We start from the raw sequence: 26,423 nt of genomic DNA, 5'->3' as shown, positions 1-26,423 counted from the left end.
TAATGTGCTCAGCCAAATCTGGGCACTTTTATTTCTGTTTTCGCTCATTCCTGTCCTGCCTCATCTCACTCATCATCCACCTACTGCATGTGTAATACGTATAACGGTTACCATGTTTATCTTCCACCCTGTTCTCCACCCCTGGCTCTGCTGCTCTCATGCACAGGAAGTTGCTCTTCTGCTTTTATGCTTCTGCGGTTTCTGTCAGTGTTACACAGTGTTCACACTCCCCTCTCCTTCCTCTCAGAAACAGGCCTATGTTCTAGTCACCAGAGGAGTTCTCGGCCAACTAGCGCAGAGAACGGTCGGTGAGGCGTCGGAGGGCTTTTCTTGTAGTTCTTACTGGTCCTAAGAGGCCGCATTGTCAAAGGCGCTTGTAGACAGGGAAGTTAATAGGAGGGCAAGCATGAGGAAGACATACCTTTTTTCATCAGCATCTCTTTCCTCCGGACCGAGGTGGATTTAGCAAACCAGAGACTTGATGTTCCTCCACTTGAAGGCCCAAGACTCTGATTGATCGAAGCCTTCTTGTTCCTGTCATTCGTGGAGTGATCGCTTCTTGTCACTCTGCGTTGGAATATATTCGTTTTGTTTGTTTTTTGTTTTTTTTTTCTCAGGAGAAAGGGTTTGAGTAAAGCTTTCCCCCTGGATTACTTGTGGAGATTAGTGATGGGGAATGCGGCGGCAGGGGGTGTGGAGCATGAGTCGGGCGAAGGCCGAGAGGCCAGGAACTCAGTCGGGGCAGCTCCGACCATGAGTGACCCAGCGCCAACCTTGCAGAAGAAGCAGCCGGCTCCCCCCAAACTTCCCATGCCAGCAGAGGAGGAGCTGGAGGAGCGCTTCAATGTGGTGCTGGTGAGTGGATACGTGGGACATGGCACATATCACTGCACTGGAACACACAGAGATTATGCACAAGGTTTTGTTGTGGAAGTTGGAGGGATTATGCCTGTGTAAGGCAAACACAACACATTGAGTAATTTAAAGATGTTAAAAGTAACAAACTGCACTGTGCGCTGTTTGGGAGGAAAAAAAAGCATGCTCTCAGACTTATTGGTGCTGACACTAACTAAATATAAAGTCAGCCTTTTTCCTTTCCTCTCCCACTGTTTAGTAATGTTGAAAGCCATTTTGTCATTTGGTTGGTAAAGGGAGTCCAGGCCCACATGTAGAAATGTCGTTTTGTTCACGCAAATGCTGTCAACAGGTTTCCCATTCATCAAAGTGCTTATTTCATTCTGTCTGATTTGAAAATGTCAAACTAGGAACAGGGTACTTAGTGAATGCATGGGCAGCTGGCCCCAAGGGGAAGTTGAGCAACACACTAGAGAGAGCACAGGACCGGAAAGCAACAGTTTCGCCACTCTATCAGCAGTCTTACAACAAGTCGGAAAAAACATAAACCTTCACAATGAATTCTTGGCATTCGAGCCATCGCGAAACATCGGGCACTAAAGCTGGCTGACCGCGGATGCTCGTGACCTTTGAGCGTTTTTTTTGATGCTGCGTTTTTTGATGCTGCGTTTTCGCCAGCGTTTGCAACACGTAAAATCAGTTTCGCTCAGCTTTTACACCCATCTTTTCTCGTGTTATCTCATGAGATTGCTCAATGCAGAAAAAAAATATATGAATAAACCATTCTTAATCTTCTGTAATGTGCCGCGTGGGTGTGACGTCATGGCTTATGGGGTGGATGAGGTCAGTCGATGTGTAGCATGTAGGTGTCCTCATAGTCTGCGCGTGAACTTTACTCCATCCGTTTACCAGTACGTGGAAAACCTGTTTGGGTGCAGGCCTGTGCACATGTCTATGTGAAAAATAAGATTATATATATATATATATTAGTAAGAGACACCCAGAGGGCAGTTCCTCATAATGGTGTTGAGTGCTTTAATTTTAATAACAACTTCAAACCAAAACTTCCAGCATCCATTTCCCATTTTCATTGACTGCGTGGCTTTAGGGCTCATTTCATAATCTCCGAGCAGTGAGATATACAGCGCTCGCTCTGAACAAAGATGGCCTGTGCTGCCTCTTGCCTACAAAAAGCCTGTATGACCTCACTTCCCCTTTTTTAGCAAAACATCTTCAATATTAACTTTAGAGACGTGTCACTCAGCCAAGTCTAAGGTCTGGTATTTTAACGATTGCATCACCAACGAGGAAAACAGAAGTGGGCCATCGTCACATCTGAACGTGGGGCCTTGCCTTCGTATAAGAAGCGCCAGTGGCCATCTTGCGTTATTTTTCGTTAGATTTTGTACCACAGTGCCGATGGGTACAACCCCTCCCTTCCTCCAAGGACGAAACTCCAACAACCTCTGAGCACCAACAGCAACGGCCCATTTCCGTTTCATGTCCCCTTTTTCTTTTCTTTCTTTTTTTTTTTTTTTTTAAATGCATGCGAAAGAAACCGCAAGCCGCTGCTTGAGAGCACACCCAGTGTCAGCTGAAATGGTTTTTCTGGTTAGCAAATCAATTATGTGTTTGGAGTTTTTTACTCCAAACACATAATCAGGCACATAACTCTTTAAACGGAAGTGTAACCTTTAGACCTCGTGGCAGACCTTTCCCTGAAGACAAAAACTCAAATTGAAATTGTCCTTTTTAGTTGCTCTAATGCCAACCAAAACAGATTGAATCACTGAAACTCCGTGGAGGTGGGGGGTGTACTTGGTCTGTGTAAAGTTCCCCTACCAAGGAGATCGCAGAAATATCTATATATGCGCAGTTTGTGATATAAAAGGATGTCACAGTGTTGAAAATAAAAAGCTGATGCAAAAGTGAGATAAGAGACGTCTTCAGTGAAGGTTTTATTTAGTGAATTCTGATATATTAAGACTCAAACCCCGTAACTTCTCTTGTAATGGCCAAAAACATTTTGAATGTTTGACGCACATGGTATCTAGTGACAACCACCTATACATGCATGTAAACACTGAGTCATGTGTGCCCCTGGCAGGTTGTTGCCACCCTTCCGTTTTACACTGAACGCGCTTTGTGGGTTTGTGCATTTGAATATTGTTGCATAAGCAGGAAAGACAAATAAATTACAACACATCGTGTGATGTTCCTGCGCCCAGCGACGACGCCGAGAAGATGAATCGTGCCAAATGTGAAATATGCATTCTCTCAAATCCATTTGTGCGTTTCACGCAATCGACTAAATGATCCTTCCCCTCTCTCTCTCTGTTTCAGAGCTACATGAACTTGCCCCCGGATAAACTGAAGCTCTTGAGTCAATACGACAACGATAAGAAATGGGAGTTGGTGTGTGATCAGGTAAGATGGGCTGTTGCTAATGAGCTGGTGACACTGTCAAACCGCAACATACGTCAGGGTTCTTGCATCTGTGATGTGCGGTGTACAGTGGCGTGCAGGGTGAAGACCTCGCTGCACAGTTTCTGTGGTGGTTTGTGGCGTCGGCATGGAAACAAGGCGTCTGCTTTATTTACCAGTGCAGTTGAGAATAGCGACGAGTGGCGGCCTCTCATCGTTTCAGGCCCCTTATAATATTAACTCACGTCAAAAAAAAAAAGGAAAAAAAAAAAACCTGCCCTGACTCTGACTCTCTGTGAAACCTTCAACCCCAGGAGCGTTTCCAAGTGAAGAGTCCCCCGTCCACTTACCTGAACAAGATCAAGAGCTTCTACCAGGATCAAGGAGGGGTGTCCCGTAGGGTCAGTGGATTGCATCATCTCCTTCTCATATTAAACACACACTACTATTTTTTTTTTCCCACCTACACATTCATGTCCTGACTTTGAGCTCCTCTGCTTCTGTAGTCAAAGAAGAGAATTCAAGATGCCACCAAGGTCCTCAAGGATCTGGAGATATCCCTTCGCACCAACCACATTGGGTGAGCATGTCGAATCATAATGGGCCTTATCTGATGTTTATTTGAATATTTAATATGTTATGTCAGTCGTTGGTGTGCCAAAATGTTTTATTTAAATGTGGCCTTATAGTCAAAAAGCTCAGTGTGGCTCAGTTTTCTCGCAAACAAGGTTATCTTTACACCCACTGCCACCAAATATAGGTCCTCGGCTTCCTGAAGAGCAGTCCTCTAAACAGCAATGATTTAAAAGGAAAACAAAAAAAATAGGTGGGGGGGCAGACAAGTGGCAAATAAGTGGCGCTGAGGTGGGTGGGTGACACCCAGCTAGCTTCCTGCGAACTGCACCCACCTGACGCTCCAAATCATATTTCCTTTTTTTTTTTGCACCATAGCACCCCTAGTGGTGACAAACTGCATTATACACCTTTAAAGTGTGTGAAGAAATACAGGCGTCATTACAATGATTCATGATTAGTTTCATGGAGTGTTAAAGCTAATATGTAATATGCAACATGTGTCTCGGTCTCGGTCATAGCAGCCACACAGCCGATTTTAATAACAAAAGTCATTGTTAGGTAACCCTAACCAAGATTGAGTCATTTCTAAAGACTCGTTCCTCATGCTTTATTTTTCCTTCTGTCTTTTTGCAGGTGGGCGCAGGAGTTTCTCAACGAGCAGAACAAAGGTTTGGATGTTCTGGTGGAATACCTGTCCCACGCGCAGAGTGACTCCTCGTGAGTACCAACGGTTCATTTCGATCACTGACGGAGCTCCTCCGGTGGAAGTGTTGATTCTCACCGAGGTTTTGCTCGCCGCAGGTTTGACTTGGAGACCGTGGAGAACGGCGGCACCCTGTCGGACAGAGGGAAGCCAGCGGAGAGGTCGATGGAAGATCTGACCAAGAGCTCCGGCAGCACCCATTCGCACGGGATGACCAGGGCTGCTCGCGCACTGACCGTGAGGTAAGAAGCTGAGGACGTTGAAAGCTCTGGGAGTGATAAGGAGGCCGCGTGCACGGAGCACTGCGTTTTCCTTTAAAAAGGAACCTTGAGAACCGACACTGGTACTAAATAGTCAGAAATAGAATCATGCAAAGCAGAAGTGGTCTGTGAGAGACGAGCTCCGCCGTGCCACAGAAGTTTATAGATACCTGTCGTTTTCTTAGAGAGCTGTGATCCTTTCTGACGACAAGCCACCGGTTAATGATCCGGTGTTTCCATGTTTGTGGCTTCACTGGCGCAAACAATGTCATGAATAGTGATTCTGACTGATGGCGCTGTTGTTGCTGGCCTGAATTCACGGATATCCTTCTGCTAAACAGTTCCTCTTAAAAACAGACTACCGTGACAAATACCTCCGTTTCACACGCCTTTCTTCACTCACATGCTTTTTTTCTTTTTTGAGTATTTAATTTTCCTTTACGCATGATGTCACAATCGAGCTGCCAGGCCGGCACGACGGCTGTCCACATCGGTGCTAAGAGTCGCAGTTACAACTGCTAAGTGTGCCCAGAGCTGTTTTGCATGCGTGCCATCGGATCCTGGCCCAGCCTCGGCTGCAAAACATTTGCGCGTCTCTTCACGTGTCCATTTCACTTCTCGTGCTGTTGCAGAATAACCAACACTCTGGGGAACAAGAAGAAGTCCCATGTGTCCCTGCAGAGGGACGACGTGCACGTGTGCATAATGTGCCTGCGAGCCATCATGAACTACCAGGTGAGAGAGTCTGAACACGGTTTCAGTTTTTCTCACGACAAAACACCATCAGCTTTCCATCTTTCTTTTTTCATCCTGTCAACTGTCCCTGAAGCAGCTGTTCCATGTCTTCCCTTTGCTTTCAGTCTGGCTTCAACCTGGTGATGACTCACCCGCGCTGCGTGAACGAGATCACCCTCAGTCTCAACAGCAGGAATCCCAGGTGAGAGCATTTGGGTGTGAGGCAAAAAGTGTGTCACCCGTCTTCCCGCATCAGTATCTAACCCCCCCCTCTCCCCGTCCTCCCTCCGCCCCGGACAGGACCAAAGCCCTGGTCTTGGAGCTGCTGGCTGCCGTGTGTCTCGTCAGAGGAGGGCACGACATCATTCTCTCCGCTTTTGACAACTTCAAAGAGGTGACCTTTTTATTTATTTCGTGGTAATTTCGCAACATTGCAGCGCCCTCGCCTGACCTGGTCTGTTCTGTCATCCTTCCAACTTCCCCTTTTCCGTCAGTCATCCCGTGAGACACACTCCACCTCTCACATGCGCCATGGTCCTAAGTTTAGCCAGTGTGTAACAGTCATGCATGTGTGCGTAACTCATGTATACAAAAGTGAGGCGGGCCAATGCAGTAACAGATGTCAGGAAAAAATCCATTTTACATTCACATGTTCAACAGTTAAAATGCGTATTATTGTTTTCTTCTCTTTGTCAGGTGAGCAAAGAAAAGAACCGCTTCGAGAAGCTGATGGAGTACTTCATCCACGATGACAACAACATTGACTTCATGGTAGGACTGCGTGTTCATCACCCGCGACACTGGATGCAGACGCACCGACCCGCTGTGGATGTAACTCAGATGTACCCGTTTCTTTTTTCCGCAGGTTGCCTGCATGCAGTTCATAAACATCGTGGTCCACTCAGTGGAGAACATGAACTTCCGTGTTCATCTGCAGTACGAGTTCACTCACCTCGGATTGGACAAGTATCTAGAGGTGAGTAAAAAAAACACACGGGGGAAGCCGTGACGCCAGAACAGTTAATGCCGCCATCTGCCAGTTGACGAGAGCATTCTGTCTCCACTGTTTGTTTTCTGTGTTAGACTCTGAAGCAGACGGAGAGTGAGAAGCTGCAGGTCCAGATCCAGGCCTACCTGGACAATGTGTTGGATGTTGGAGCTCTGCTGGAAGACGCCGAGAGCAGAGGAGGGGTGCTGGAGCACGTGGACGAATTACAGCTACACAACGTACAGGTCAGCCTCAAAACAATGGAGAAAGCAGATTTTGATGTCAAAGAGTAGTGTACAAAGGGACGTTAAAGCAAACCTGTTGTTGTTTCAGCTCAATGCCCGGCTTGAGGAGATTGCGAGTCAGACCACGGAGAGAATATCTGAGCTTGAGACTCAGCTCATGCAGGCCACCAAGGAGACTGAGCTGCTCAAAGTAAGTGCCGCTTCATGACACGCACAATGGTTAATGGGCGCAATTAGCCCAGGTAGGTGGGGAATCATCCCAGTAATTTGTTTAAATTGGGCCACAAGTGTGGCAGTTTAATTTAGTTTAATAACCTTAATATAACAGTTAAAATAAAATGATCTTCACCACAAAGTAAAAAAAAAAAAAAGAAAAAAAAAGGTTGTATTTGCATGTTAGCAGTGAAAATCCTGGTGATGATGATTGCAGTCACTCTACCCCTTTTGGACAGACTGAACTGATGAGCCTTAGTGACGTGGTTTGGTGATGGTTGGTTTATGTGTCAAGACCTGATAGACGAGCTGTTGTGACCGCGCACATCCTCTCCAGGATGAAGTTGAACTTGTTTTCCCCTCGTTTGTAATCTAGCGACCCCATGTGGTCGTACTGTTTAATTTTTTTTTTTTCGTGGTGATTTCAGCCTTTCGTTCTCTTCATGTTTGCGTCTCGCAGGAAAGTCTGAGAGAGTCGTGCTCCCAGGTGAGTGCTTTGCAGCAGAGAGAAAGAGAGCGGGAGCTGGACAGGGAGAGGGAGAAGGACAGGGAGCGTCTGAGCACCAGCGTCCCTCAGACCACTTCAGAGCTGGAGCAGAAGATCCAGGAGCTGCAGGACAAGGGCCTGATCCGACTGGGCCGCAGTGCCTCCGGAGCCCTGGACATCCAGGTTGTGCCTGTCACGGTGGTTGAATACGTCCAAAGCCCAGCACCAGCCACCCAACCCAGCCCCCCAGACACTACTGACTCCAGTCCCTCAGCCTCTGTCCCTTCACCTCCACCTCCTCCTGGTGCTTCAGAGTCGAGTGGCCCCCCTCCACCTCCTCCTCCTCCCCCTCCTCCTCCTCCTCCTCCAGGTAGTTGTGTTGCACCCCCACCTCCACCACCTCCCCCACCTGGCGCCGGTCCTCCACCTCCACCTCCTCCTCCTCCCCCGCCTGGTGCTGGACCCCCACCACCTCCTCCCCCGCCCGGTGGCGGACCCCCACCTCCTCCTCCCCCGCCTGGTGGCGGACCCCCACCGCCTCCTGGAGCACCGAGCGGTCAATCAGGTGGGACGTTGACAGAAACTGTTGGTGAGTTGGTGCTAGCAGTGGAATAATCACGATCCTGTTGGTTTGACGGTTGTGTTTCTGTTCCCCCAGCGCTCAAGAGCAAGAAGCCCATTAAGACCAAGTTCAGGATGCCGTTGTTAAACTGGCAGGCTTTACCACCCAACCAGTTGACAGGCACAGTCTTCACTGAGCTAGATGATGAACAGATCCTAGGGGTAAGATTGTGGATCTTCCATTTTCCTCGTGCCCTTCAAAGCATCCTGATGGAAATCTAAGTTTCATCTTTCCCATTTCTGCCTCTCGTTCTGTCTACATCAGGAGTTAAACATGGACATGTTTGAGGAACAGTTCAAGACGAGAGCTCAGGGCAATCCAACCGACCTGACCACAGTCAAGAAGAAGACAGTCGAGAAGGCTCCCACCAAGACATCCTTGATCGAGCCCAACAGGGCCAAGAATCTGGCAATCACCCTGCGCAAGGCGGGAATGAGCCCACCTGATATCTGCACTGCCATAGAGACGTATGTCTTCCGTCACATGACTGACCTTTCTGAGCTATCCTCTGCTTAAAGAGACTCATCCTAACCCTTGTTTGCACAGGTATGACCAGTCTTTGTCCATTGACTTCCTGGAATTGCTTGAAAACTTCATCCCATCAGACTTCGAGAAGAAGCTTCTGCTTAACTACGAGAAAGAAGGCCGTCCACTGGATGATCTGGCTAATGAAGACCAATTTCTCTTGCGCTTTGGGAAGATTCCTCGTCTCAACCAGCGAATAAACACTCTCACTTTCATGGGCAACTTCCCTGACACCGTCAAACGCCTGGAACCGGTCAGTTTGTTGAACTCATTGGAACTTGGGTGGGAAAAGGTGTTAAACAGACGTATTGATTTAGTTTTTACCTTGTTTACAGCAACTGAACTCCATCATCGCTGCATCCATGTCCATCAAGTCTTCAGACAAACTGAAAAAGATCTTAGAGGTAAGTAAAGCAGAACACAAATGCTGATGTGTGCCCCAGATTTCTTTTGATTTTGACAGTGATGACGTGTTTTCTCTTTCAGATCGTTCTCGCTTTCGGTAACTACATGAACAGCAGTAAGAGAGGTGCTGCCTACGGCTTCAGGCTGCAGAGTCTGGACCTCGTAAGTAGAATCTGGTAGTTGATGTATCTTTTTACATCTAGAAGCTTTAAATCAGCTTTGGTACTGTCTCTACATTTCAGCTCTTGGAGACCAAATCCACAGACCGCACACAGACGCTACTTCACTTCATCACCAATATCATCCTGGACAAATACCCCGACCTGGCCAACTTCCACACCGACCTGCACTTTGTTGACAAGGCAGCCCTTGGTATATGCACACACTCCAACTGAGCAGTTAGGCCTCTTGTTGCTTAATTTGGTTTGTGTTTACACTCCTTTCTGTTCCTTTGCTAGTATCCCTGGACGGCATTCTTCAAAGCATCCGCTCATTAGAGCGAGGAATGGAGATGACCAAAAAGGAGTTCCTGGTGCAGGATGACTGCCCCGTGTTGAAGGAGTTCATCAAAACAAACAGTGAACATCTGGAGTCTTTGATTAAGGACAGCAAGACAGCACAGGTTAGCATGTAATTCACATCAAACTCAAATACCACTCGACAAAAAGTCTCATCGCATTCTCATGCACATATCTTTACCACGCTCTGTCTAGGAGGCCTACGGTGCCGTGGTGGAGTATTTCGGAGAAAACCCCAAAACCACACAGCCTTCCATGTTTTTCCCCATGTTTGGCCGCTTCATAAAGGCCTATAAGGTGAGTGTTTCTGACCATCTTGTGATAATACAATGTTCTGCTTGGAAACCTTTGGACCTGGCATTCATGTGAATATTGCTTAGACATGTACCATCCACCTAGACCAGACCAGGCACACACACAAAAACAGTCTAGGAACAACTCAAACCTGGCCTCCAAATTCACTAGATCCCAAACGGATCAAGTATCTGTGGGATTGTCTACAGCCCATAGACAGGTGGTCATAATGATATGCCTGATTGGTGTATATCAGTTCCACTTGCTGTACTGCATGTTAATCACTCATTCTACGATGACACCTGGACGTGGACATGTGGAGGTGATGTCATTTGAGCGCACTGCTTGGTACTGACATGCAAAACTGATCGACATGCAAAGTAATTTCCCCCCCTCGATGAACTAAATTAACTAAACCAAGTTTTCTTCTGACCGAACACAGACAGCGCAGCAAGAGATTCAGCAGAAGAAGAAAACGGAGAGCGAGAGCCGTGAGGTTAAAGAGTCGCCATCTCCAAACAAGGCTGGAGCTCAGAAGGTACGAAACGAAAGGTTTAACCTATAGGTGTCGCTGTAGCTTATAAGAACATTCCTAAAAACGAATGTGTCTAAAATATGACTCAACATGAACATCGTTCAAGGGCCCCATGATGCCCAAGATGCCCCAGATGGACCTGATAGCGGAGCTGAAGAAGAGGCAGGTGAAGCCGCCAGTGCGCGAGGGGAAGGACGGCGCTCTGGAGGACATCATCACAGGTACAGAGAGACGCGTAGATGCATTTCAAGCTTGCGTGCTGAATTGTGGATGTTTAAATGTAGGTAAAATCCTACCTCCACCTCACCCGTCCCTTCCTTGCTTCCTCCGCAGACTTGAGGAACTCACCATACAGGCGGACAGATGGTCGCAGGCCAGCGCAGCGGCAGGACACTTAAACCACTTCTGCTTCAAGAGTTTAAGGTTTTTAACAAATATTAACTGGAATCACATTCAGGCCTAAGAACAAGCTTTAAAACGTGCTGTACTGTAAATACAATATATATCCAAATATCAAACGGCTGTGTGTTTTAACAATATTTTAGTGTGACTTTGCTTTGTAAATAGAAGTTGGAGATGTTTTTCATAAGCAGTCCGTGAATCTGATTCCATATATTCACCTAAAAAAAAATGTTTTGTATGCTCTAAATTTATAGTAAACTAATTGAAATGTTAACTTTTTAAAATAAACTATTTTTTTTTTAACCGTTCTACGTATATTTGTATTTCCTTTAGATCAGTGGTCTCCCAATGTGTCTTTGGTGAAGGACCCCAAACTAATGACAGATTAAATAGGGACCCTCTACCTACTATATGTGTTCTATATTAAACTCAGCCTAGTGCTATTAATAAATATACATCGTTATTATTATTTTTTATTATTAGCAGTGAGAGGGGCGGGGCCTTCTGTGTACATGAGGCTTAGATTGACAGGTCTCCTAGTGTGGTGCTCTGTGTGAAACAGTGCGCTGTTGAGACCGTTGGATTCATGTAAATATGTAGTTAAAGAAATGTAATTAAAAAAATATATATAAAAAATGTCTAATCAACCAAAGATTTTGCGACCCCACACCCCCTGCAGTACCTCTGTGGACCCCCTAGGGGTCGCGGACTCCCTGTTGAAGACTGATGCTTTAGATAAAAAGAGGTTTGGCCTGACGAGGCAAAAGCAGAGTCAAACACAAAGCACGATCAGACTGTACAAGAGAGCTGCACTTTATTGGACACACAATCACAGCAAAGTATGTACAAAAGGAGGCAGGTGCAACTGCCTGCTGTCTTCTCACGGGAAAAACACACACATTTCTCACAGGATATCATGGCATCCACACTGATAAATTAGTATCTCCAGTATCAGTAGGCTTTTAGATTTATATATCATTATATTATAGATCTATTTTCTGTATTATTTTTGTTCTTATATCACACTACTCTACAAATGGGAGAATCACTCTGTGGAAAGAGTAACACCATCGCTGGTGGCTTCTCTGGTTGGGGTGCGTTCAAGCATTCTGCATCCTAGGCGTTCACCGCTCTCCGCCACTATCGTCACACAACGTCACAGTTAAGACTGAACATGCCTGCGTCACAGATACCAAAATAATGTCTTCATCGTCATTCGTCATGTTGCAAACCTCTTAAAACGTAGAACCACTCCTCTCTTTCTTTCTCGCTTTATTTTTTATTTTTTGAGAAAACAAGTAGACAACTTTTATTTTTATTCATTATTATTATTTTTTAAATCAACTGCACCGTGCGATTGCTTGAGACTATACATGCATTGTTTTGTATATACCTTTGTACCCATCGTCATAGTTTGTTAATGAAACATCTTCTTTTGGACATAACAATTTGTTGGACTCGCTAGGAATGACTCGGCCTATTTACAATTAAGTCAATTTTGCTTTTCTACTTTTGATGCCAAGATTTTTGAACATCCACACATTCATGTAAAAATCCTCATATACATACTATAGAATGTAGGCTCATTATATATATATATATATAATATAAAAAAAAGATACAATGGCAAAAAAGAAAACTTTTAAAACCTCACATAATTCCTTTAATAATCCTTCTTGGTGGTTTTGCAACTTTTAACTTAACTGCTACTTAAAGCCACGCAACGACCGGAGCAGAACAAGCAACTAAATGTACTTCCACCTGTCACCTCAGAGTCCTTCCGCACTTGTTCACATGCAAACATGACACAGAGACAAATTAAAGCCAAGTAACTTACTTTTGTCAAAGCAGCGAGACCTCATGTAAAGGCTTTGGGCCCATGAACTGACCTTTCACAGTAGTTACCACAATATCTGTGTTTCCGACCAACATCTCCAACATCACTAATACCACCGGAATCACGACAAGAGAAAGGGATGGAAACGAAAACAACAACAACAAAAAAAAAAAGAACAGACCACAGGTACAGAAACAAACAACCTCCCGAAAAAAAAAAAGAAAGAAAAAAAAAACAGTAGGAAAATAAGGCCTAACACACAGGCACTGGTCCAGCCTCTTAAACCTTAAAGTGACCCTTCATATTTAAGGAGGCAAAGGTGCAGAAGGGCTGGACGAGCATTTTCAGGGACAAGCTTGCACAAATCAAACATCACTCAAAAATTGAACAGAGAAAATCCTAGAATTTAAAAATGAACTTCAGTGTATATTACATAGGCTAACCGTTATCTATACAGGTCCTTTTAAACAAATATAAAAATGTTCTGCATATGAATAAATAATCTCAGTGTGAAATGTAATATCTCTCTCAATGAATTAAAAAAGAAAAGTCTGTACAAAATGGTCACTAATATATAAAACTGAAGAGATGATGACATTGTACAGTATATAATTGAATCTAGGTCTATATATATATCACACTTTTCTTCACAATTATAATATCATACACGAACATCTGACTTAGATATATTTATATATGTATATTTCTCCTATGTTTAATTTCAAGTTTGCATGAGTTTTTCTGATTGCCCGAGGCATCCACTGTGAGTGTGTTCGACATGCCCTCTAAGCCTCCAGCCATGTTGAAATCACAGCCCACTAACACTTGTCTTGAGAGGGGAAAAAAAAAATAAAATAATAATAAAAAAAATAAGTCCAGAGAGCACTGTCACGCAATTCTGGGAGGGTTTCATCTCAGATTTTACTTGGAGGAAGCAGCCGAGCGTGCACGCTTCCTCCCCTCAACGCTCGCCAGACGCAAATGCAGCAAATTTAACTTGGAGAGTTATGGATTTGAGTGTGGAGCAGCATGAGTAAGTGAATTTCTTTCATTTGACTTCACTCAATACGAAACCCGGGGCTCGAACCTGCCCGGCAGAGCCGCAGAGCTCCCGGGGTGAGGCCTAATTCGCCGCACTGTGAGCTTTGCAGTTTTGCGCGGCGTCAGAGCTGGGGATGGTTGGGTGGGGATGGGGGGGGCGTTCAGTCGAAGGCCACCTCTGCAACCTGACACACTCGCCGCTTCGGGGCGCCCGTCTTCTCTCCACTGTGAAAAAAAGGTTAACGGACCAGCTCTCGCGGCTTCTTCTTTGGGTAAATATCGTGTTGTTGCTGAAGATTTAATACTGTAAAACGAGATTATTAAGGGGTTTCGGGCGAGAGCGAAGTCTTAGAGGCACGGGGGGAAAAACGCGTTTACAGGTCCACGCAGGCGAAACCCGCAGGAGCGCGTTAAAGTCGAAAGAGAAGTGCCTCGGTAAAATTCACTGCTCAATTACACGTCGCACACACGCCATCTGTGATGGAGGCCCATCAAACGCGGTCCTAGGATAACCTTTTTATTTTTTTTATTTCAGAGAGGCCTCAAGCCAAAGACAAAGCGAAGTGAAAAAGGCAGGGAAAGGAGACTGTCTGTCAAAGCCTTCCTCTCATCTCCGTGTGTCTTTCATATCAGCAGCACTCTAGATGGAGGCAGGGCCGGTCAGAGCCGGCCTTAATAAAACAGCCTTCAAACACATGTCCCCCAAACTAATCCCCTCTCCTCGAGCTGCCTGCTCTTTGACAAGAGCCCATTCGCACATGTTTTAATCTCGGTGCCACAAAGAATCAATTTCCCACAGTTATTCTGGAGAAAGACTGAGAAAAAAAAAAAAAAAAAAAAAAATCAGGTCTCTGTAACTGTCCATCCAACCTCGTTTCGGCCCCAGCGGACGATCTTGAGGCGAACGCGACAAATCCGGCAGCTTCAAATTGGTTCCTTGTGCAGGGTTTTCCACTTATATATGTGCTTTAAATAATCATCACTTCAACTAGTGTCACTGAGAAACAGCAAAGGCCTTGGTTCATTAGTCTTTCAGCATGCAAGTAATAATACCAGAGCCACAATCTAACGCGCAGTGTGTTAAAGGTTCGGGGAATGTTTTTGTCGCTTTTCGGAATCGATGCAGCTTTGTGCTTGTCGTAGTGAACCAGATTCAAAGTTAGAAGGAAGGGCTTTGTGTTTTCGTGAGGAAACTGTGCTTCGTTCATATTTCTGTATCCTCCTCTGAAGTTTAAAGATGTGCAGCTTAACATTCTTCATCTTTCAAACACAAGCGCTCGAACTCTTGTTCTTTTTCAAAGAACGGGTTTTTTTTTTTTGTTTTTCTTTTTTTTTTCAGTCCTGCAACTTGCAAAAAAACCTGGTGAAACACAAGCGTCTCCGGCGGAGTCCGTATTTTTAGATTCCTTTAAAGGGTGAAATCGTGTTCCGGTCAATATGGCGTGTGTTACCAGAGTGAATCAGATATGACTCAAAAGGAACCATCACACACACACACACACACACACAAAAAAAAGACTAGTTGCTGTACAGCTTGGCTTTACAAGTGCATGTGTGACAGAATGTGTGTGTTATTCACCACTCGCGTGTGCTTGAGTCTTTGGGATGGGTTTCTGATGCCAGGCGCTGAAAATGCCGGAGCCACCTGTGAGACGCTACTGCGGAAACATCCTGATTGTCATAATTAACTAGTTAGTACACACATACAGAAATTCAACACTTGTATACAATTGCATTTTTCCCCTCCTGTTTGTTTAACTGTGCCGCTGAGCAGAAAAACGCGGCCGCTCCCCGTCGCGACCGAACCTTCGCCATTCGCTTTCAAATCGGCTGTAATTACTGATGCGAGGATTTCGTTCTGTAAAGGTGCATATAAATATTGAAATGCGACGTGAAATTAAAGGAGACGGTGGAATGTACAGGGTAGTGAGGACAATCATGTAAACTCTTTACACAGTGTGTACAAACAAAGGGGAAAATATAGCACCAGTTCAGAGTTTAAAACACATGTGACGCAAGAAAAAGCCACAAATGCCCTTTGAGAAAACAACAACAACCCAAAAAAAAAAAAACAGTTTGAAACCACAATCATCACCTTGGCCTACGTTTGATTCTTTTTTCTTTTTTTTCTTTTTTTAACATCTGAGAGGACTCACTTTCTGCCAGGCGACGCAGGTTGAGTGAGAGAAACGTTATCCTGAACACACACGACTACTGGACTCACCGGGTGATTATTGCAGCTCTACTTTCTATGGTCAGAGTCACAGTCTAGATATTTAAACTACGCCACTAACGAGCCATCGAGTGAGGGCACACAGGAGGGTGGTGCTGTCGGTAAATGCGTCCAGGACGCGTCAGCCTCGCGGCACCGCGGCTGGAGGGGGAGGGGGGCGGCCGGGGGGAGGCCCCGGCTGAGAGCTCTCTCTCTGTGGGAGGCTGGCAGTATGACTGCGTGGGAAAAACTGCAGAGGATCTGTGAACGGGACCGGAGGAGGAAACAGGTCCGAGTACAGGAGGCTGTGACTCTGTGGCTGATACGGGCTGCAGTGAAGCCAATATAGCCGAGAAAAAGAAAAAGTCCTGGAAAAAACAAACCAAAAAAAAAAAAAAAGAAGAAGAAATGGATTTTTTCCACTACATTTTTGTACTTGTTTTCTCTTTATAGTTCATGATGTGATGGTGCTTGAATTTCATCCTCCCATGTGCTCATTCTCCTCCTTTTCATTGCGGGATTCGCCAGGGGTTAGGTCCTTATTCACACGGCTCGCCGCCACTATCCCTGCAGCTGTTGAGGTTGGAGCTGTCGAGACTGCGATCGCTGGGCCCGAGGACCCCGGAGGAGAAGCCGTAGGGGGTGGGGGAGGAGGGGGACAGGGATGGAGTAGGGGTGGTGGGCGAAGAGGAGGACGAGGGAGGAGTGGAATTGGGGGTGGGGGAGGAGGACTGGCTGCTGGGCAGGGACAGGGAGGAGGCTCGCTGCTCGCGCAGAAGGCGGTGGTGACGGAGGGCGGAGGAGAGGAGCAGGGCCTCGGCGCTCAGGCCCGAGGCCGACAGGCTCGCCAGGAGGGCTCTGGCTTGGCTCGAGGAGGCCGCCGGGGACGGCGTCGCCCCCTGGTGGGCGCATTTCCTCAGGCCGGGGGCGAACGCTGCCGCGGGAGGAGAGGCCAGTCGGCCGGAAAAAATGCCCGATCTGATACCGGAGAGGTATGGCTCAATGCTGCCACCGGTGCTGCTGGTCCCCGGGGCCTTGTAGAGCAGGGACACAGAAGACAGGAAAGGGGGGCAGAGGCGGAACGCAGAGAGATGAGGTTTTTCAAGGATCGGGGGGGAAATCATAAAAAATGAAAAGTCTTAAAACAGGTTGAGGCTGGGCACTGTCCCCCCTGCAGCACCTTCTCTAACCATCACAGTCAAACATGCCAGTGCAGGCATGCTTGCACACACACACACACACACTCATTCACAAATGCGCACAGAGAGGGCTTCAGAACAGATCTCGGAATGAACGCTGGAGCCGTGAAAGTGGCTGACAAAATAAAGGGAGCGGACGGTGGAGAGGATGCGTGCGTCTCTGCAGTCGGGTGAACAGGAGAGGAGAAGGGAGCCGAGGAGGCTGGACGGGGGACGGGTCCCTCACTGCTGCAGGGTTGGACGGACAGGAGACGGGCAGGCCGGGGAGGTGCGGGGCAGCGCGGGGTTCACGCAGGGTGACGGGGTGGGTGAGGTCGCGCCGCAGGAAGGTGTCAGAAGAAACGTGTAGCGGAGATGGGGAGGGAGGGGTGGGGGGTGAAGACAGAACAGGAGACAAACATAGCACATTGTTATTCTGGTCGACGGCAGCATGTGCAATGCAAGCCGCAGCACAGGCTGTCATCTACACATGATGACTAAACCACCGATACCACTGATGAGGCGGAGCAGTGAAAGAGGTCGACTGCAGATTGAACTGTTTGTCACCTTTATTTTGACACTTTTAGTGACGCTCAGTCATTAAAAGTGCTAAATATTCATGTAATGCAGGAACACGTCAGTAGGTGGCAATGTTTCAAACGCATGAAAAAACATTGACACCTTAACATTTGGAGTCTTTAGCTCAGGTGAAGGCTTCAGATAGACGGAGCTGCTGCGCGTATTAGGCTTTTTGTAAGTGGCAGCCAGAGAAAAGTATTCGCCGCGGCTCTTTAATTTTTACAAGGTGTTTGTTTTGGGATTACGGGGATTAGTTATGCATGAAAAGAGAGCAGGTGCGCTGGTCTAGACTGCACTGCTGAGAGGCTCCGACGCATTTGCAGAGCCCGCGCTGCCAGCCGGTCCCACGGAGCAGGCCCGTTCCTCCAAACACTCTCCTCCACAAGGACGGGCCCCTTCACCGCCACCTCCGGATGACCAGCACCTCCAACTAACCCGTGGTCACCACCAGAAGCGATAGAAAGGTAAACGGGAAATGGAAACAGGGTTTCGCGGCGTGAAAGTGATTCACATTGTCATGCTCTCCTTGATCTGTGCCAAAGCAAACGGGGAGAAATCGTGGCTTTGAACTGTCTGTTCTCATCCAGCACATTGATTCGAGGCATCCTCATGGTTGGGATGTTCTAATGCCTCCGAGTGAAGCTTCGGAGAGCAGACAGCTCGGGCTCAGAGGCACCATCAGAGAGGCTTTGTTCCTTTTAACACCCGCAATTAACACACGCAGATAACGTCAGAGGTGAACCTAACAGAGAAAGTGCTACTTTTTTTTTTTTTTCCTTTCTGAGGATGTGGCAAAGGGCTGCAAAGCGAGGCACTTAAAATCTCACCGGATAGCCTGACTGCCACAATTAGATATCATATTTTGTCTAGATAACAACAACTGGAAACACATGCATACCTGCTAAACAACACAAAGTGGTGCCGGAGCTCATTTCAGCTGATTGCAGCTGCTACACACTGATATCTTAAAAATGTAAAATGGTACTTTCAGCTGCCTTTCACAGCGCGTTAATGAACACCAGCCGCCTCTCAAGGAAAACGCTGCTCGAATAAAGCTACCGACGGTTAACACACGTATATTTTGAGAAATCTAGATCTATGCACATGGAATGGACTTGGTCAGGTGACAGCAGAGCAGTGGGAGACTCTGTGCTCATTCCTCGGGCGCGTCGCCCATTCGATATGCCCCAGAAATGTCACTATCATTTGGCTGGAGGAGGCACTACACAACAAATTAAAACACAAAAGGGGTAAACGTTTGGGGTCACACTTAGGGGGCTTTGGCCACGAAAGGGTTTAAGAGAAAAGACACGTTTACCTTGAGTTGTGGGACGAGTGGAGAGGTCACCCACGTCTGATTGTCAGAACAACAACATCAGTCAGAAGGACACATCAGCAGGTTTAGGGCAGGGGGAGACATGTGGGTGGCTTGGCTCAAACAGGGAACATTTTTGGGTTGCAACTCAATCATAAGGTAGAGTAAATGTGTTGACTTGTACCGCATGTCAGAAGGCCTCACATTTGATTTTTTTTTTTCTAGCAGCTGTGATTAGAATTTCTCCTCATCAAGCCCGGAGTCAGCGAGGGGTTAAAAAGTGAAGTGGGAGTCGTCAAAAGTTCTTAATTAGCTCTTAACGTCCGTATGCAAATGAGCCGGCCGCCTCGATAATTTGATGAGATGAGCTGCAGATAATCAGCGCGTTTTCTCGTGCCGAGTCCGTGCTCAGCTGTTTCATTGTACTGAACTAAAAACGATTTCGTAGACAGATCTCGCTTCGTCCGTCCGTACGTCGAAACCGTCACGATAGTGTTTTCCCGGTCCTCAAACGCCTCAGATGGCGGAGAAAACGCTGGAGTGTCTAACTTTTTAATAACAGGATGTCAAAACTTTGGAATGAAACGTCACATATATACACGGAACAGCGATTCTGATATGTTATTTATTTCATTGTAGGGAAAATGAGTTTGAAAGTGACTACTTAAGAGCGTTTTTCACAGCGACTCTATTGTTTCCTCGTGTCTTTTTATATTTTATTTCGTGTTCTCGCTTTTTCATGACCTTTGCACATTTCAGGCGATAATGTCATTCTTGAGATGTCAGGCAACCTCAACAACTGCTGATTTAAAACAAAGTCATTCGCAGTACGTCAACTTGTAGATAAACACACATACTGTTGTTGTAATAACTACATTTCTATAGCTGGTCGGGGCAGCTTGTTTATCGCAACCTCTCGACTTCTCACCGTGAAGTCTGCCTCAGCCCACACCTCACTATCCCCGTCTAGATCGACGAGCTCCTTGTTTGCCTTTGTTATCCACCTTGCGGTTGTGCGAGGCTGTCACCTTTAAACAGCTCAGCAACAACTTCCCACGCTGCCAATTAGCCTTCGGGCGTCCACTGTGGCATTCGCGCGTGCGGCGCATTTTCACCGAGAGTGTTTTGAGCGGTTCGCGGACAAAGAAGCTGTGTCGCGTGCCAGCGCCGTTCAGTAATAATGGGATTAATTTTGCTTTCATTAGAAGGAGCGCAGGCATCCACTCAGCCTCCGAATCTCAGGGAACGAGCGAGGCCGACAAAAGGGAGAGCGGAACGAAGAAAGGGGGCAGCGCGCGTAAATTGCAGGGTCGCAGAGTGAGGGAAAAGGGAAAAGGGAGACGTGGGGAAGAGGAAACGTGAAAGACTTAATGGCGGATCCAGAACTGCCCTCTTCATATTGAATAATCCCTGATTGCCAGTGACTCAAGGGGGCGATTATTACACGGCGCTGCAGAGATTCCTACCAATCTTCTCTCAGTCTGATGCGACCGAAGCTTCATTACTTTCCCATCTCTCGAATCTCCCCCTCTCTTTCTGCCCAGCACGCTCGTCTCTCTGCAATCTCCCAGACCGAATTTGTGTCTGACTGCTCTGTCACATTCTGCGGGTTACGGAGGTTTAGATGCACTCCACTGCTTCGGTTATTTTTCAAATTACGCTGACATTAAGCACCCCTGCGCGCGGCGCGAAAATCTTCTCATGTCTTCACTCAACTGACACGCTTCAGCGGTTCAATTTCCCTGCCTCCCGAGGTCACCTAGCATCCTCACGTGTCCGGTCCTTTACCTCACTTTAAACCTTAAAACGCCAGCCGATTAAAACCAAGAAAGAGGCGATTGCGAGGGACGTAACAAATGCGCGGGCTGGTTTTAGATCCCGTAATTAAAGACGCAGCTGAGGTAATTGCGGTGTTGCTCCTCAATCACGTTCACCTGTCTGACACGTATCTCCGTGGAACTGAGCCTTCAGAAGATCCTTTGATCCGCGCAGTCAATCCCCTGATAATGAGGCTGCCAAAAAGTGCGACTTTGCCATCAAACAATTTCTGATCATTAGACAAACTGGCTTTAAATTCCATCGCCGCCGCCTTTTCAAAGTAAATAAACCGAGGCCGAATCTGCAACATTATTGGAGTGTAAGATGAGGAGGGGGAGCGTGCGAGGAGAGGACCAAGTGGCTGTGAAGAGTGACAGTAGAGACATATTTATGCTTGATCTGGTGTGTGGGAGGAAGAGAGTCGCATGAATGGAGCCGCACATTCTCCCCGCTTTAAAAGCTATTACACCCTGATGGCTTGTTCAAGTTGTGTGGGCTTAACGTTCGAAAAAAATGTTGTTTGTATTTTAACAAGATCATGAGATCTTCTTGTACATGTGGAAAAAATAACACATCCACATAACTCTATCACTTAAGGATCATTGCCTCGCTATGACCCGGTCTCAAAAGTAGTAAATGATTTAAAGATGCAGTGTCATAATAGAGATCGACCGATATTCCCATATTCCCGTTTTTTACATTGGTATCGGTTGATATGGGGGCGGGTTCGCTGATACATATTTTTTTGATTTACAGACAGGCGCATGCACAGGCAGCCCTGTCTGAGGGCCTGGACAGCCCATACATGCACCTCCCCCGCTAGCAGAGTGCTGCAGCTGGAAGCTGGAAGCTGCTCGTACTCACAGGCGTCGAGCAGCCCTTCTTTTTCTTATTTTTTTTTTGCAACTTTCACTGTTGTTGTTGCCGTTGTTGTTAAGTAGGAGTTTTCTAGCTGACTTTTCTTTTCCTCTCTCTGGCATCTTAATAGTGCAGGTTGTCAATCAACCACTGTTCACAGTTTGGATCGGAGTTGTTGTGCTGTTGTTAAGCTTTTGGTAGTAATATGTCTTGAGGTTAAAGCCAAGGTTCAAGACTAATGCTGCCTGTAATCAGAAACTGACTTGGTTGAGAAGGGCCACAGGCCAAAGCAGACTCCAGCACTCAGCTGAGATGTCCATTGAGAAGCAGGTGATTGAGAGAGTCGAGCAAGAAAAGGTAATTGAGAGATTTGCCTCTCTCAAGGTGAGGCGGCTTAGACTGGAGTCTGCGGGGTTACCATTGTGCCCAAATATCGGCAGCACGTATCACCCATGCTGATGTAAAAAAAAAACATATTGGTCCTAAAGAAATCCATATCGGTCGATCTCTAGTCAATAATCACCAACTTCATTTTTTTTTTTTTTAAACTCAGTACTGTATAAGCCTTCTTCATTCGTTCTGGTCACCAGTGAGAAAATAACTAATAACTGCCAGATCAAGCATGGTTCAGACCTGTGCAGAGTACAAAGTGGATACCTGCTGCTGGCCCATCTTCAGGAAGTCCTCTCTTTTGCCACTTTTAGTCTTGTCTGTGCTGTTCTGCTGCAGGTGCTTCAACTTGGAGGTCGCTGACGAGTGGAGAACCTTCCCAACGCTGGAATGATTCCCTCCCTACGAGTAGAATAAAGGAGCACAAGAGAAAAGAGTTCATTCGCGTTTCATACCTCTGACACCTCTGCACGTGGCTGCAAATTGCATTCCTCCTCTAAGGTGCCCTCGATTTACGTGCCAGACGCGCGTCGGCTCGGTAAAGTTTGACTCGAGCAAGCAAGCCTGTCTCCTGAGACCAATGAGCTTTTTAAGATCTGGACTACCCACTTCACAGAGTTTCACCATCCATCAGTAGAAAAAGACAAAGAGGAGAATAAAGAAACCCGGCATCAAAACTGACGTTGCGTGGCCCAGCCTCACGGCAGGACCCACTACACAGTGTGCTTAATGATCTTTCCCACTGAGTTCCTCCATCCATCGACTGTCTTTCTGTGTCTAATACGCACAAAAACTAACACGCGTCCAGTCAAATTTCCCTCCAGCTGGGCCTCTTCTGCACAGCAGCTGACAAGAAACCTAATATCACATGAACTGTTGCGATGTCAAATAGCCAGACAGACAGAAAAAAGAAAGAAAAAAAAAAAACTGCTTACCACCTCCCGTTTAACCGCATCTCACTCCTATTGTCAAGCGGGTTAATTAAAACCAGAACGGTGCCGGGGCTTGAGAGTTCACCGGCAAACATTAGTCTAAGGAAGCTGGGTCGTGTTGAAAAGATGAACGCGGTCGGAGTCGGGAGTGATGAAATAATGTGTGAAGACGCTGTAATCTGTGGCCGTTGCCCGCGGGAACGCTCCCTGGCTCTACATCAGAGGGCTAAAACTCACCATGACAGTGTGACTGTCAAGTGCTGCCGCTCTGCCCCGAGTGGGAGGCTACTTCGGGAGCAACGGGGAATACTATGCAAGCTGTCAAGAACGCCTCGGTGAAGTTGCAGCTGACACATCAGGAACTGTGCGACGAAAGGTCTTTTGATAATTGCTAATCTCTTGTTGTGTTGCGGTCAGCGGCAGGTGAGCTGAGAGGAGGCTGCTGGCAACATCTGATGACAGGGTTCATCATATGGTCAAATAAATAAGGAGAATATTAGAAATGATATCTGACTGGTGGTAGAATACTGGCTCTATTTTTTAGTGTGTGTACTTCTACTTCTCTGTGTCACACTACACAACACATGTCCTTGAGCTTGTTTAAATATAGCACACTCGCTAATAAACACGATTCTGCCTAAAACTATTTCTAGAGGGGAAAGAGAGTTGATTTAGAGGCAAAGCAAAGGTGAGAATTCAGAACTTTTCAGAGAAAGGAGAGAAAAAAACCTCAAAAGCCTGCATTATCCACGCACTTATTTTCTGTTGCCAGTGTTACCAATGGTGCTATTAGCTAGATTTATAAACAGAAAAAAAAACAGATGCCGGGACAACTCAATAAAGAAACAATTATTGACTCTGGGCTCAGCAGGACAGCAGGTCCAACACTAATCGCAGGAAAGACAAGTAGGCAGGAAGTCTGGTGCCTGTCCCCTCTATGCATTTTCAATTTCAAATAGAATTAGAGGCCGATTTACTCAGGGAGCAGACATCAGAAGCTCGAAAGTGCTTGAAAGTCCAAAAAAATCATCCACAGAGAGGAAGTGAAGAAAGGCTTTTAGAGCATGCTGCTGCAGAGCAGGAAGCTACACAGCAGACGTGAGAATTAAACCTGGATTGATGCCGGGCTCGTGCGTGATGGTTTGGGTGGGACCGGCGGCTTCTTGGCCTCTGATGTCACACAGGCGGGTCCCTGTGCAGCAGTGGTTGTTTGGGTGTAGAGGAATTCCGGAGCAGGGTGACCGCTGATCTCTATCAGGGTGTTCTCCAGCTCTCGAATGGTCTCCTCCAAGCTGTCCAGCCTCTTGTAGGTGCTGTGTCGGACGTCTTCTGTCCTTCTCAACCGGCTGGCTGAGACCGGCTGCTCCACGGAGCCGTCTGACTCACTGCATTCAGGAGTGCTGCTCACTGAGCTCTCATTTACCTGAGGTGTCCTCTTTATTTCTGCCGTGGGCTGAAGTTTCAGAATACTATCCCCGGTCTCTATCCCTCTTCTCAGCGTCTTCAGCAGAGATCTGTGAGGGTCTGGGTGGTGGGAGGACATTACTCTGGGTTTGGGAACGGGTTTGGACGACTCCAGGAGGGAATATAGGAGTTTGTAGGCCTCTCTGGCAGTTTTTTTCTCCCCAAAGAGCACTAGGAGAGGCCGTTCACTCAGCCGGACCTTAGAGGCTTCTTCCATCTCTGGTGAGATGGTTAGAGTCTGCAGAACCCCCGTCCTGCTCAGTTCTCGGGCCTTGTGAGGCGACACCACCCTCATCTCCAGCTCTGTCAAGAGCAGGGCCACTTCCTGTTCCCTTTCTTTATCCAAACAACACTGATCCCTCTGAGGAGGGCTCTCAAATCCCTGCAAATGTCTTTCGCTCGAAACGACAGACTCGTAGACTGAGCGGTGACCGGTCCAATCTCGCGACGGACTCTCGCTGACAGGGTTATTTGCTAAATCTCTGACAGGATCCTCTGATGGGGATGAAGATGGCAAACACTCAGTCAACACGATGTGGGGGACGGGAGAAAAGTGCCTTCCCTACAAATGAAGAAAGTACTTGAGGTTTAGATTTAAACACGGTCATTTGAGACTGATCATCTCTGTATAAATAACACACAAGCACAACCAAGGAAGAAGGAAAGTGATGTTACCAGCTTGTCTGTAATGTCTAAGTAATGCAATATACTTGTTTGGAAACAGTTGCAAGAACAAAGTCTGTATTTCCTGTGCATAGTAACTGCTCACAACACACAAACAGCACAACATGAACTGCACAAGGTTTGTGCCCAAAATACAACAACCGCGTTAAAAGAACAGTGGCTGGTGGTTCCTCTGTGTGGTTGCGGGGTTAAGAAGAGCAGAGACAGAGGCTTTAACAGGGCAGCAATCCATACTGCTCAGGGTCAGCCGGAGCGTTACCTCAGTCCCTGAGGCCTCAGAGGGCCACAGGTCCAGTCCGGAGGGGGGTAGGCTTTTCCTGCTGTGTGGGCTAACATGAAGGGAGCGGGGAGGGGGGAGCGAGAGCCTGAGGGGGACTCTCTCAAACAGCTGGGGAGGGGGGAAAATTGAGTTCACAAAAACGTTAATATTAAGATGAAACACACAATTAGCTGCAGAATAATCAACATCAGTTACTGTTGTCTCTTTGAGCCGTGAAATTTCCAGCAGGCCGTCTCAAAACACAGCTCAAGCAGCTATCAGGGTCCATCTGCCTGGCTGTGATCTGTGAGCCCTGAGTGATGATGTGAGTGACTGAGCAGTATGTGATCTTTGGGCTCTCCCCGTGCTAGGGGCGAGGGGACATATGGCACCTGCTGCTTGAACATGTGGTAATGATGGCGAGGATATTCGCATGCGCGTCGAGCGGTGGAAGAGCGCCGACGTATGAACACAACTAATAAAAAGGCCGTCGCTTTCCCATTCATGAACATCGGAGTATTTGGGATATGATCTACACGACGATTAACAAATGCCCCATTTACCTCCAGCTCGGCAGCTATTTTCTCCTCCTCTCCTTCCTCCTTGTCCCCAGAAGCCAGAGTGGGCGGTGTGGACGCGGGACGAGGGTTCTCGGACACGGCCCTTCTCAGCTTCACGTGAGGCTTCTGGCCCTCGTTCTCCTCAGATTCGGATTTCTGGAATAAAACAAAACGCGGCTCTCAGCTAAAACTTTTTGCCGGCCTGCTCACGAAAAATGTGGCAATTGGAGAACTCTCAATACAATGCAGCGTCGGTGTAAAAACTGCGCAAGTAAGTATATGAATTTTTAATGTGTTACCTTTATGCTTTTCCCAGGAATTAATGGCTCTCCACTGCGAGAAGTTATTCCAGGAGAAGAAGGGAAACTGCGTCTGGGTGGAGGAGGTGGAGGAGACTTGGAGGGTTTCTCTGTGCGATATCGAGGTACCGTCAGCTCATCTGGGGGGAAAAAAAGACATTTTTAGAAGGAATTCATGTATTTCATGTATTCAGCTCTCGACACAGAGCT

General features: G+C 46.9%; 2 protein-coding genes across 13 annotated transcripts in view; one reads left to right on the top strand and one right to left on the bottom strand.

Annotated features, from left to right (window-relative positions):
- Positions 1-215: 215 nt before the first annotated feature.
- fmnl1a (formin-like 1a) lies at positions 216-11,095 on the top strand. Its single transcript, XM_047571228.1, has 25 exons — positions 216-855; positions 3,199-3,282; positions 3,594-3,680; positions 3,786-3,859; positions 4,489-4,572; positions 4,657-4,800; positions 5,451-5,553; positions 5,679-5,755; positions 5,854-5,947; positions 6,250-6,324; positions 6,419-6,529; positions 6,637-6,786; positions 6,875-6,976; positions 7,460-8,051; positions 8,145-8,269; positions 8,373-8,575; positions 8,655-8,886; positions 8,969-9,037; positions 9,120-9,200; positions 9,281-9,410; positions 9,497-9,660; positions 9,752-9,853; positions 10,293-10,388; positions 10,492-10,606; positions 10,719-11,095. The coding sequence occupies exons 1-25, from the start codon at positions 670-672 to the stop codon at positions 10,781-10,783; spliced, it is 3,345 nt and encodes a 1,114-aa protein (XP_047427184.1). The 5' UTR covers positions 216-669; the 3' UTR covers positions 10,784-11,095.
- Positions 11,096-11,576: 481 nt separating this feature from the next.
- si:ch211-278a6.1 (SRC kinase signaling inhibitor 1) overlaps positions 11,577-26,423 on the bottom strand; it is a 93,953-nt gene continuing 79,106 nt past the window's right edge. For 7 of the 12 annotated variants that reach the window (XM_047571220.1, XM_047571215.1, XM_047571217.1 and 4 more), the window contains 6 exons: positions 26,214-26,353; positions 25,918-26,070; positions 24,059-24,973; positions 22,283-22,417; positions 18,953-18,988; positions 11,577-17,301 (listed from right to left, as the gene is read on the bottom strand). In XM_047571220.1, the coding sequence (XP_047427176.1) occupies positions 17,299-17,301; positions 18,953-18,988; positions 22,283-22,417; positions 24,059-24,973; positions 25,918-26,070; positions 26,214-26,353 (1,382 nt within the window). In that variant the 3' untranslated portion in view covers positions 11,577-17,298. Of the gene's footprint in view, positions 17,305-18,952; positions 18,989-22,282; positions 22,418-24,058; positions 24,974-25,917; positions 26,071-26,213; positions 26,354-26,423 lie in introns of all 12 variants that reach the window. The other 5 variants (XM_047571224.1, XM_047571227.1, XM_047571219.1 and 2 more) reach the window with 4 other exon arrangements.

The sequence above is a fragment of the Mugil cephalus genome, chromosome 20 (genome assembly GCF_022458985.1).
Source record: "Mugil cephalus isolate CIBA_MC_2020 chromosome 20, CIBA_Mcephalus_1.1, whole genome shotgun sequence".
Classification (NCBI taxonomy): domain Eukaryota; kingdom Metazoa; phylum Chordata; class Actinopteri; order Mugiliformes; family Mugilidae; genus Mugil; species Mugil cephalus.
Note: the sequence above shows the minus strand (reverse complement) of the source record. Positions and strands in the feature narration are given on the sequence as shown.